The 13437-nt window shown below is 34.6% G+C and overlaps 1 protein-coding gene across 1 annotated transcript in view; it reads right to left on the bottom strand.

Moving 5' to 3' along the window:
- The window catches only part of Mdga2 (MAM domain containing glycosylphosphatidylinositol anchor 2), a 759648-nt gene that overhangs the window by 228368 nt on the left and 517843 nt on the right, over positions 1-13437 (bottom strand). Inside the window, exon 6 of the mRNA XM_027929596.2 lies at positions 6241-6510. Within this exon, the coding sequence (XP_027785397.1) occupies positions 6241-6510 (270 nt within the window). The remainder of the gene's footprint in view (positions 1-6240; positions 6511-13437) is intronic.

A 13437-nucleotide genomic window follows, 5' to 3' on the forward strand; every position in this document is an offset into this window, starting at 1 on the left:
AGCTAATAAGACTGTGACTAAAACTAATATGACTGAAAGTAATATGCCATGTGTGTTCACTGAAAATTCTTATTACTTAAGGCAGACAGGGATGAAGGCAACACTGAAGGCAGGGTAGCCACAGAATAAAGATGGCAGAAGCGTGATTAGCTTAGACAACTGATGACTTCATGGAGCAGGCACACATACATATACCAATTACACATGCAAAACTACTAACAGTATTATCAACTAGGAAGCACTCTTAAACTCTTTCATGATTGATATCTAAATCTCTTAGTCTCTGTAGCATGCCATTGCTCAACAATATCCTCCTTATTTGCATACCTACATGTTTATTGCTCCTTCCTGGCTAGGCTGTGACTTTTTTCAAATCTTTCTACTCTGCTTTCTTTTTATCCTAATTATCACTGTGAAACGGACTAGAAGAGGCCAATAATACCTTTGCAACAGTCTCAATGCTTTGCTATTTTGAAATCTCCTCTACCAAATAACTAGGCAATCATTCTTAAGTTTGGCTTTGCACAAAGTCTTATGATATTAATAAAATTCATCCAGATTCTTTGTCACAGTGTAACAGGATAGTATTTTGAATCATTGCCAAAGAATCTTCATTTCCATCTCAGATATGTTGCCTAAATTAGACTTCTATGCCCCACAAGAATAGACCATAATACTTCTGTAACAGAATTCTCAGATTTCTTTGGCCTGTATCTCCTAAGTGTTTCAAATCTTCCTATAATCCAATTCTAAAGTCTCCTCCACATCTTCAGGTTTAGCTATAATTAGGATAATGATCCCCATTGTTCAGTATTAATTTACTGTATTAGTCATATTTCTTTTTAACTATAATGAAATACTCAATGCAGCTAACTTTATAAAGAAAAAAAAACATTTATTTAACTCATAGCTCTGGAAATTCAAGGACATAGTGCCTGAATCACCTCAGTTCTGGTGAGGCCCTCATGGCAAATTGCAGGTGCCAAAGGTGGAAGTGCATATCCAAGCAAGAATTCACAGCTCAATCCAAGAAGTAGACAGATATGAGAGGCCAGGCTTGCTCTTTTTATAAGAACTATATTGTAAGAATTACCAAGGGATTTTCTGAGAACTACTATAAAGAACACACTGTCAATGACCTTCCATTTGGTCCCAACTCTCAAAGGTTCCATCATCTCTCAACAGTGCCACCATTAGGATCCTGACACCAAGCCTTTACTATTAATGATCCTTTGGAGAACACAAAAGTTCTTCTTTCTTAGTAATTAACAACTATGAGTCTACTCATTAATTCCGTCTATTCTTCCTTATCTAATAAAGTATGTGAATGTCCAAAAGAGGAGCTAATGTGGAAAGAGTATCAATGAAATGATTACTGTAATCAATCAGGAAAGATACATTGATGGTTTGGACCAAGTCAGTAACATTAAGGTCAGACTCAAAGTATATTTTGAAGATAGAGGCAGGAGGATTTGGTAAATCCACAACATAAAGAAATTCAAGCTAAAATTTTTGAAAAGTTTCAAATTTTCAATTCCTCTCATCCATATTTTCATGAAACTCGATAATAGATTTTCTGACTCACTTTTGCCTTAGAATCTATACAATTTCATAGTGAGTGCTGAAAAGAACTCTTCTTATGTATAATTATCTGAAGAAGTTAAAGAAACCCCATTGCTAATTCTTAGACATTGTAGATAATTAGGGGGAGAAAGGTCATAGATGAAATTCTATCATTAGGTCATATTTGGAGAAAACTATGAAATGAAGTTCCTTCCAAACCAAAGGTGGAAGAAGGAGAAGCTATTCCTTTCATCTCAATCCTCTGGGATCCACCAGAGTTCTGAAATATCCCACTGTAGTGGTGTTCACTCATAAGCTGAAGACTCTAAAATATGTGACGGTAGGATAGAGGTGGTACATGGAGATATGTGTCTCCTCAGAGAGTTGATTGGTAAGCATTTCCACCAGACAGACAGGAGTCTCATGTGGAAGGAATATGGCCTCATCTTGGGCTTTTTGGGGTGGCTGCCTGGAGGAAAGACAGATCAGCAGAAAGAGGGGAGAGGCAAAGCACAAGATGCTCAGGGAATGTGGCATATTAAAGGACTCTTAGGAGATTCCTATTGCTGGACACTTCTTCATCTACACAGATAAATATATCTTCTAGGAAGAAAAACCTCTTGAAAGTTCATATAAAAATTCCAAGTGCCACATAAGAACAAAAAGGGATGCTTTATATCCTGTCCAAACCCAGGTTTCCAGAACCTAGCCACCAAACCAGGGGTAGGTAGAGAGGAATCTGGATGATTGATAGACAAAAAGAAAAAAAAAAACAAAAACACCCATGCTCCATCTACCCTTTCTATAGCAGGTTTCTAGTTCATAGTAGACCCAAGCTGGAGAAGGAAGAATATTTTCCATTAAATCAAATTTAGAATTTTATTACTATTTTGCATCATGCATCCAAAATATTGAACTAAATGTATATTTGTGATAAACCATGAGACATTCAAGGATGCTACAGGACCCTAAAATATGTTAATATTTTGATCATGTTATAAGCCATGCTTATTCAACATTGTTTTATTTCATAATAGAAGAAAAATGAAAAAAATTCTAAATACAGCAAATCACAACAACAGTCTTCAAATGGGAATGACATGTTCTTTAATAGGAGTTTGGAAAGCACTGAACTCAGGTCACCCAACATAGGTAATCAAAGTAATTTTCTTTTTAGATACATTAGGCAACATCTTTTTTCCTGATTTAGGTGAAATGTGGCTCAATCACTATAATTCTTAAAGGATCACAAGAGAAGACATTGCTGCTGTATTTATATATGTTGGACCAAAGTAGTGAAGTATATGAGATTCATATTTAGTTTGAGCTTGCTATTTACATGCAGTGTGTATGTAAGATTTAAAAGTTTTCTCTATTTTTTAGGAATTCAAATGAAGAGTTTGGAAATGTTTCTAGAGTTTTCTTCCTGTTGATACTATATGCTTATTTTGTGCATAGATATTCACCAGTTGGAAAGGTGATTCAATGCAGAAACTATTCTTGTACTTGCTCAGAAACATGGTCTATGGATCCTGATTTAATTACAGAAAATAGTGGGGGAGGAGAGAATTACCCTAAAATTCTATTTAGACTTTATCTATTTTATAGTTAATCTAAGACCTCAAAGAGCTCTATAAATTCAGAAGACTTAAAAATAATTTCTTTGATATAACAAAAAGAAAATTAATTCCCTGAACTAAATGTCTTGGTCTCAGTGGACAGAAATCAAATGCCCTCACGTTAATGTAGTAGCTTTTTTTCCCCTTCCCCAAGTTCAATATAGAACCTGTTAACCAAGACTGTTTTTCTACTCAGTAAGATTATATACAAACTCAATTTGATGAATTATGTGAATGCCACTGCTGAGACACCCCACTGATAATATAATATGATTATGCAAATATACAATTCAAAAAAATTAAGGCATAAAAAGAAGTAATAGATCAGATAAATAAACTTTTAAGGCTTTCTTTATTTCAGGTCATTTTGTGTCAAAGTTGGAAACTTGTTTGAAGGACACATATGAAAACTGTAGGGAGGGTAAGAAGGAGTAAATCATCAGAGCACAGCACGTATTTGCAATACACTGAATAGGTCCTTTATGGAGGGAGACTAAGCAATATTTTCTGCTATACATCTTGCCAGCTGATCATAGGTTAAATATTGCAAATCATTCTATTGTTTTAATTAGACTCAATGCATCATTTTCCTCTAGTGAGTTCCTGTCTGAGATAAAATAATGGAGTAAAGAATTCAATGTTGCATCTATGATGCTTAAGGACAGGTGCCACGAAGCTTTACCTTACCTCACCATCATTATAGGGAGATTTAGCAGATTGTTTTCTAGTTTCTTGGAAGAGCAAGTATATTTTGAGAGCAAACAAACAAAAGAACAGAAAATAAACTCTGGTGACTATACAGTTTTTTTCTAATAATTTGGGGTAGAAGGAGGTCAGTATCTGGTTGCTCACTGAAACAAGGCTTAAAAGGAATCACATGGCATTAATACTAATGTTTAAAACAGGAGGTGGGGTACTTGCATTTTTAATCCTTTCTTTACTTTGTATACCATTCCTTGTATTCTTAATTTGCTTAGAGAACTGTGAGCTCTTGAGGGCAGGGATGTGGTCTCTGATCTTTTTAGTACCCTTATGCATCCCTGAGTCCTTAGCATGTGGTAGTTTTCTAGGAGAAACTTGCTGAATAATTGATATAAAGATCATATTATTGATTATAAAATCCTTTAAAGACCTAATTGCCCATCTTAACAGTTCTGAAATGAGAATGCCTCTTACAGTCAACAACCTCTCGGAGCTGCTGCTGACTAGGTGACCAAAGCAGCATGTTATGACTTGAGAGAAAATCTCAAAGATAGTATTTCTCAACAGTTCTGAATTATAAATGCTCCTCATGACATAAAGGATAATACTACAGAGAAACCATGGTCATCAAGCACTCTGGAATAAAAACTGATTAAAAATTGGGATCCAAGTATGAAGCTTTGGGAAGAATTATCTATTTATTTTGCTTTTATTTATCTTTATATGTATGCCAACGTGTGATACATGGTTTGAAACAAAATAAACATAAATATTAAAAAGCTCTTTCAATAATACTGCACCTCATAAGAAAGCATTGTGGTACTTTAATTGGCACTGTGTTTCATTTTGAAGTGAGAGATAAAATGATGACACATTTTGAATCATTAAATTTCGTATGGCCTACAATTTTGTGGCAGAGGGTTTGCTAATTATAGTGTTTTGATTTACATGATAATATATTGAGTAATATATATTTTCATCATATAATATTGCTAATAATTTGGATGATAACAGATAACTGTGGGCACTAAAACTACTACAGTCTTTATTTATAAAATCACATGTTGATACTGATATACTCAGTTATATTTTCCTTCCATTGGAATCTGACATCATGAGTGATTCACATTTGTGTGCTCTAAAGGTCTTCCTGGGCATATGAATTTGGACTTCAGAGGCTTATGACTTCAGGTTCTATCGCCAACCCAGGACCATGCCAAATGAAGTTGGACATGAAGAAACAGTCTCTCTGCACACCCTCCTTCCTCTCCTTACAGCCTCCCCAAAAGGATGGAGTAAGAGGTTCTGTATGTGCAGCACTAGGGGGCCCACTGAAGGCAGGTATGGCTATACCTTAGTTTCACTGCTGTTGCTGATAAATGTCCCACATTTTACTTAAATTCCTTGAATAAATGTTGCCTTTTATGTTTCTGACTTTTCCATGTCTTTCCTCAATTTCAACATGTCAAAATCTTACTCAGAAGTATAAATACCATTGGCTATTCCCTAACAACCTCAGGCAGAAATGATTAGAAATTCTTTTTAAATTTTTCTAAACCTTTTGTTCATGCTATATCATATGACAGAGCCATCAATATATTTTATTTTCACCAACAGTAGAATCTTTTGAGTATAGAGTAATATCTTATAGATCTCTGTATCACCTCTCAACATAAAGCACTGTTTGTAATAGGTGTTTACAATATAGAATCTGTGTAACATTGTTTTATGTTCTATGCCATATTTTCATTTCTTTACTTACATCCCCCCGCCCTTGCTGAGGTGCTGGAGATTGATGTCAGGGCCTTGCACATATTTTGGCAAGCACTCCATCTGAGCTGCACCTCCAATCTTCACATTTTGGGGATTGGGGTACCCAGGATTGAACCGAAAGGCACTCAAGTGCTGACCCACATTCCCAGCCCTATTTTGTTCAGAGGCAGGGTCTCATGGAGTTTCTCAGGACCTCACTCTTGCTGAGGCTGGCTTTGAACTCACAATCCTCTTGCCTCAGTCTCCCAAGCTACTGAGGAGACTACAGGTATGTGCCAGTACGCCCAGCCACATTTTAATTATGTATTTCTATTAACAATATTATAAAAACTATTCAATGTATCACTGAAAATATATGAAAACTACTCAATATAAATATAAAGCATTGTCATTAGCATTTAAGAATTTTTGTTTCTATTTATAATTAGATACTATCTCATTACTTAAAAACAGCATTCTCTACATGTTACATATATATGTCATATTTGAGGATATAGTTTTATATTAAACGTTTCAATATTTGCTTTCCAATAGCCTGGCTAACCTAGAAATCTATGCTGTAACAGTCTTGAGGCAAACTTACCTCTCACAATGATGTTGGTAGACTTTTTTGCGGGATTCCCCACATTATTATTGGCGATGCAGCTGTAAGTACCAGCATCATCTGAGGTGATTGCGGGGATGGTCAGAGTTCCTCCATTCAAAACAGTCTTTTCAGGCAGAGTCCCAAAGGACCTGACCCAGGTGAGAGAGGGTGCAGGTTCTCCTCCTGTTGTAACACACACTAATGTTATGGCCTCTCCAGGATTTACAACTATAGGATCATCCACCAAGAGTTTAATTGACGGAGATGCTAAAAAACATAAACAAAAGAACATGCACCTATTTTAATATGCCACAACTGGAATTCAATAGCATGCTTTATATCTCATCCATCCGCTCACACATTAAAATGAAATATTCTCTTATACTAACATCCAAATATATGGCTCAAATTTAAGCAAGATAATTTTGAATTTTAATTAAAGGACATAAACTTATAGAACTGTATTAAAAATTTTGCACCTGGAGTGGGCAATTCAAGTTTATGTTTCCTTTGATTAGTGCTCTTAAATTGGAATCACAATAGTGCTTAAAGTTTTAAAAGAAAATATTTCTTTCTCTTTAAGTGAAGCACTTTTTGCTTTTGTCAATCCCAGTATAGATATTGCAGTGGTTTAGAACTTGTACTTTATGATGAAGTTGGTCTATTATCTAGCTTCTGGATCATTCAGAGGTGAAGTTATTAATTCTGATAAATAGAACACAACTCCAGGCATAGATCACCCCAGTCTATTCCCAGGCAGTGGGCCCAATTTTTGTTCTTAAAATAATAACAAAATCATCTAATTCCAATGCAGTCCCATAGTACATTTGTAACCCCAACAATCAGAAAGGTCTAGGCAGTGTGTTCTCATAAGCACGGCTTCAAAACTCAAAAAGAAACAAAGACAGGAGGGCTCAGATAGCCATTAAACCACTCTGCTTCTACTCTAATGTTCAGGTTTTAAAACTCTTCCAGTGAAATTCAGCCCTTTTTAATAGCTCATGTTTTAAAAGCACAACCAAAAACACTCATTAAATTGAAAAAAATCTGTATTACAGCCTTCTCATCAAACTCTCAAAATAAAAGCCACGCAAAAATTATATTCATGTATGGCAAATATTTTTGTGCTTACATTGCAGTACAACCCTAAATAATGCATCCTTAAATAAAACCAGGGGGTATAGATTGTACTGATATTTGAGTTTACACATTCAGAAACAGTTTAGTCAAAGTCAGAGCTAAAAAATATGAACTAAATTTAATTAGAAATATTTAAACTGTTCAATAGTTCTACATGATGTTTTTAATATTAACTCCAGTTTAGAGTTGAGTCTTAATATGAGCTTTTGTGGTTCAATATAATCTGTCTTGTTTTAAAAAAGAAAGCCAGAGGAGAACAAGAAAATAATTCCACATTATGGTTTCATGAGATAGACACAGAGTGCCTGTTTGACCTTTTTGAACATCATTGTTCCATGCTGGCTCTTGTAACATCATTTTAAATAATATGGGAGTTTTCAAAATATCATAATATTAGCCCTTTAAAGGTGCTGACATTAAGTTATAAAGATTTATGATTAAAAATGACATATAATGTATAGTGAAGATAATGCACAGAAGTCACCACAAATTGACAGACAATAAAATGTTTAAAAGAATTATTTAATGTTAGTAAACTTAAAGAAGATATTATTAATTACATATTCTGAAAATACACTTAATCATGAATATACCATCATGAAAAGATAAAGGAAAGACTTCTTGAGGTAAATAGCATAGTCTTACAAAATTATTTAGTTAAAATATAATTATATTAATTCTAACATTATATCATACTAACAAAGCTTTATTTGTTTAATATCACATTTTAAGAAAATTGAAAGATTAAAGATAATTAGTTGTATAATTTTGGACTATAGAAACACATTAAGGGATATTTGTCCCCATAATTGTTTTGTGTAAGATGAGTTTTTTTTTTTAATTTAATAAGAGATTATTTAAAGAAAATAGCTCAAGACATAATATTATATAGAGAGAAGATCTCTCTTTTACTTACATTACACTCCAGAGCTGCACTCACAACCTTATATCTATGTTCTCTGCCAAATCTGGGTTGAAAATGCAGTGCTGTCCAAGGTAGTTTTATTAATGATGACATTTATTTTCTCTGATTTTGTTTGAAATTAAAAATAGTTCTAGCTTACCATAAAATGGCTAACACTTTCAAGAAATTATTAATGTTTGTAAGCACAAATTATAGCTTTAAAACTCAAGAAGTCAAAAGATAAAATCATTCTCAACATTTGTGCTAGCATCTTACTTTACATTCCCCAAGATCAGCCTTTTGAAAATTAAATGTTTTGCTTAAGAATTATTGAAATTTTAACAACCTAAGCTTAAATCATATCCTAGAGGAAAATAAATGACATGGGAAAAATTTTAATGTGGGAAGTTTTTTAATCTGTTATTAACAATATTTAAATATTTATCAAATTGGATGGATCATTTGCTAATTTGGAGGTATATCAAGAGTGATGTAAATGTTCTGAGTTAATTCTTCTTAGAGGTTTCCATGGTCTCCATATTTTCCCTTCTGCATCACACTATAGAATATTACCTAGGCTTCCACTAGAGCTTTCAGTCAGTGTCCTGATTTCCCTATCTGAAGTATGGTGTGATAGTTACATGGTAGGAGCACAAACATGGAAGTAAGGTACCTGGTTTCAAGTCTTAACTTTGTCACTTAGTAACTATATGAACTAGGGTGAGTTATTTCACTTCTGAGTGCCTCATTTTCCTATTATTGAAATAGAGAAAATAATTGTAATTATCTTACTGAGGTCATTTAACATGTTTAAAGTGCTTATAGCCATACCTAGAACAAAAGACACACAAAATAAATTTCTTTCTTTGCTCATTGTTTTAATTACCATCCTCATAGTTCTGCCTAGTGCTTGGTATACAATGGGTGCTTAATAAATATTATTAGGCAAAAGCAATAAATTGAAGCACAAATGAGCAGTATAAAATGTACAATCACTACCAAAACAAAACTATTATGATTATATATGGATGAAATATTTTAAGACCATTTTGACATTTTAGAGGCCCTATACCACATTGTGTAAACCTTTAAATATATAAATTCTTATAGAATAAACACTTAATCACTTATTGATTTCATTTTATAATGTATTTATTTGTAAATTGAAACTGTTTTTATAAGATTTCAACATTTCAGAGGACTTTAAAAGCTCATAGATCTCCCATCATTTGCTTTGTGGGAATATGCTATTGTTTTTGGTGTCCTGAAATTGTTCAATCACCCTGAGAGCATGAACTACTGACTTCCTTTCCTGTACTTATGTAGGCATATAGGACATGAAGAAAGATAAAGCTCATTATACTAAATCATGATGTAGCTGAATATATGTATATGTCTATAGCATATACTGATGGACTTACCACATTTTTATATAAGAAGAAACATGAAAATCCTTGAGGATATAAATTCCCTTATTACCATAAAAATAATTGTTCTGAAACAGTTATAGGCTCTAGATGCCCATTGATTCATCCTAGCAACATGTGAGACAGATTATACGTTTAAGTTGATTTTTAAATAATAAACAGGAAAGCTGATATGAGACAAGAGAAACACTGAAAGGAACAGTATTACTATTTGAGATGCTCATCAGACAAAAGCAAAACATAAACTTTATAAGAAATGAAAGAAGACAGGAACAGAACGACCAATGAAACTGCCTACTCATATGTAGAAGCTAGAAAAAAAAAGGAAAAACAATTTCATAAAAGTAGAGACTAGGATGAATGAGTAGGGAAGAAGGGTGGCAGAAACAAGTTAGATGATATGAACCAAAACGTAGCCAGATAGAAGGAATAGGGCCAGTGTTCTACAGCAGTGTGATACTGGAGTTCACACCATTATTCATTTTATAAAGAATTAGAAAAATTCACAACTTCCTAGCACACACACACACACACATAAAAAATGATAAATGTTTACAGAATAGCAAATGCTAATTACCCTGATTCTATCATTACATATTGCATATATATATGGACTCATCATATTGTACTTCATGCATATGTATAATTATTATGTGTTAAATATAAAAAAGTGAAAAGCATAAAAAAGTGAAACACATAAACAAAAGAAATCCTTCAAATTACATGAAGTCTTTTTATTACCAAATTGTGGATTATCTTAAACATGATTTATAATTATTGCCAAAACACAGCTCAAATCATATAAAAAGAGTTCCAACTAAACCGCCAATTTATAGACATTATGTATGATATACATAGTGCTTACAAGTGACTATGGTGCCAGTCAGAATTTCAGATTGGTAATTTTCCAGGATTTCATGATGGTAGGCACAGTTACTATAGCAGTTGTCACAGAGATTGACACTTCTCATCAAGAAAGGCATGCAACATTCTAGCATGCTTCCTGTGCTCTGTGCTGGAAACACTAGATAAATACATTGACAGGTGGGTACATGTTTGGATAGTTAGCAAAACAGATGAGAAAAATGGAAAGCAATGATAGATAAGTAGATAGCTATTATTGGTCTTGGGAGGGATGTGATGTGGTAGAAGGACAAGAAAGACAGAGAGAAAAGGGAAGAGTAAGACAGAGCAGAGTAAATAGGTCCATTTTCTTATTTTCCAAAATGCCAAACCCTTAATAGAACTTCAATAACTGAACTGTAGAAAGTATGTTTGAGGAACTATCTCTAAAAAAGGGAGTCCTTTCTGTGTTTCCTTTAGCACCTTTCTTCCTAGCAAAGACAACTTTTCTTAGGCAAAGCAATGGATACGTCAGTGAATCTAAGATAACTGGCCTCTTGGGCTACCTAAAGGTTTGGATTCTCATAAGCAGAGGGGATCTCTGCATCCCTTTTTTTCTATGAGGCCACTGAGTAATTTTGGCCAGACAAACAAGGACATAGTATTCTCATGGGAAGACTCCATGGTCCTTGGAAAGAGTCCTCAGCCCCGACATTGGTGAAATGGAAAGAGTAAAGAGGCCAGCTAGAACAGAACATACCAACACAAGAGAACTGACAGATCTCCAACAAACAGGTCCATCCAGAGTAAGGCCTCACACTCCAAGCTGTGGTTCGGCATGGCTTCCCTTCTATTTAAACAAAATTGGAACTGCTAATTCACTGAGATAAAACTCAAAGTATGGCCAGTTATCTTGAATTCACTGAAGTATCTATTGCTCACCCTAAGAAAATTTCTCTTTGCTAGGAAGAAAGGTGCTGAAGTAAACACAGGAAGGATTCCGTTTTTCAGAGACATTTCCTCAAATATACTTTCTATTAAGAGGTTAGTATTTTGGAAATAAGAAAATGGACACTACTGAAAGTATGGCATACACTTCTTTCAAGTTTGAGTTTGTTGACTGGGATTCATGCTCATTCCAAATTTTAGTGACCCCGTCTACCATCACATCCTCTGAAGGTATAATGAAAAACTTCATCTGGGTTAACAAAAGTACATTCTGTAGGAGGAGAATACTATTTTAGCAGAAGCCAATGACTTTTGGGGTAGTAGATTTGGTTTGGTTTTTATCACTATGTAACATTATAAAGTATATTGAATATAAACCTCATTTTAAAACTCTGAAAACATACAGCAATCATCTTTATATTCTCATAGGCTTTTGTGGAGAGTGGTGATAGTGATTTGGAGACCAGTGTCTGAGATTAGTGTCCTTGATGAGTTCATGGCTGTGGAATGCTGGGTGACTGGGAAAGTTTCTGTGCAAAGTTATAGGAAGCCCGGTTGCTATGGCAATGCTTTCTGTGGGGACACTCTGTTGCTAGAGTCTTATCAGCTTTGACCTTGCTCTAGGCATACAGCTCCTGGGAATGAAGGAACTTCCTTGCTAGACAACCACAATGCTTCACCAGTTCCACTGCTTCTGAATCTGCCCACAAATTAGTAACTTTAAACAATGGACTTTCTTGAGAGTTTCACAATGCTCCTAACATTGGACATTGCAACTGTAGAAACGTAACTGAGGAAATAGCTGCATACTGTTGCTAACTCTGTAACTTTTGTGAATACAAAAAATAATGCTTGCATAGTCTTTAATCTGACTAATGAGACAGATATAATAAAGATTGCTGGTGTAATTCTTTTGACCTGCTTCTCCTTCAGAGGGCAGTGCTCCACTTGATCCCACCTTTATCTTCAAGATCTGCATGTGTAACTCTGTTTTTTTTCCAATCTTCACTAGTTTGGCCGCTTTGATCATGGCAGACTTTGGCATTCTATGGCTTTAGATCTTTTAATTCTAGAAAAGAAGTCTAGCCTTCCAGCCAAACTCTTGGGTTAAATTGTTTTTAACATTTAACTACTGTATAAGCCTACCATTTGCCCTGAGCGAGAATAAAATGTGTTTGAATAGAAGTAATCTAAGAATTGGAAAACCACCTTAATTATAGATAAAATCATAAGGAAGGAGAGAGACAATAAATGAGAATGAATTTAGAGGGTAAATGTTCAGTACAGAGAATATTTGCTTAGTTTAAATCCCCACTAGATAGGTCCTGACTCAGAAGTTCTTCCAAGCGTAAATCATTGGTTTATTGTAAAAGATGAGGGAGAGATGGGGAAGGGAAGAATGACAGAAAGGGTACTAATGAGTGGGTTACCACTGTGGGAAACCAGGCTCTTTGTAGATGGGTGCCCTCTGCAAGGCCAAGTAGAATACACCTCAGACCTCTCCCTCTGAGGAGCAGCGAGACTGGCTGGGGTGTTTACTAACAACTGTCTCTGGGTGGCCCTTAACTTCCCATGTTCACACTTTGGCTACATCCTAAGATCTAGGAGTATACTGAACATGAAGTCTGTCCAGAGAAACTGTAGTAAACTTCAGGACAGGCTAAGAAGAAAAGGCAGAACCCTAGGGGTATTGCATGATATTGTTTCCATGTGAATTCAATGATCAATATTTGGCTACCTGTAGATCACAATAAAGGGATAAGGAAAGAAAGAACAAGGAAAGAGACAACTTTATCAACCAGGAGTGAAAATGAAAAGAACAATATCATGATACATATTGAAGAGAAAGAATAATAAACTAACTTTCTGCTTTTGTTCTATGAGCCTCCATTTTCAAAACCGCATACCATATATAGATGTAAACAATACAAG

This window comes from Marmota flaviventris, chromosome 2, assembly GCF_047511675.1.
Source record: "Marmota flaviventris isolate mMarFla1 chromosome 2, mMarFla1.hap1, whole genome shotgun sequence".
Classification (NCBI taxonomy): Eukaryota; Metazoa; Chordata; class Mammalia; order Rodentia; family Sciuridae; genus Marmota; species Marmota flaviventris.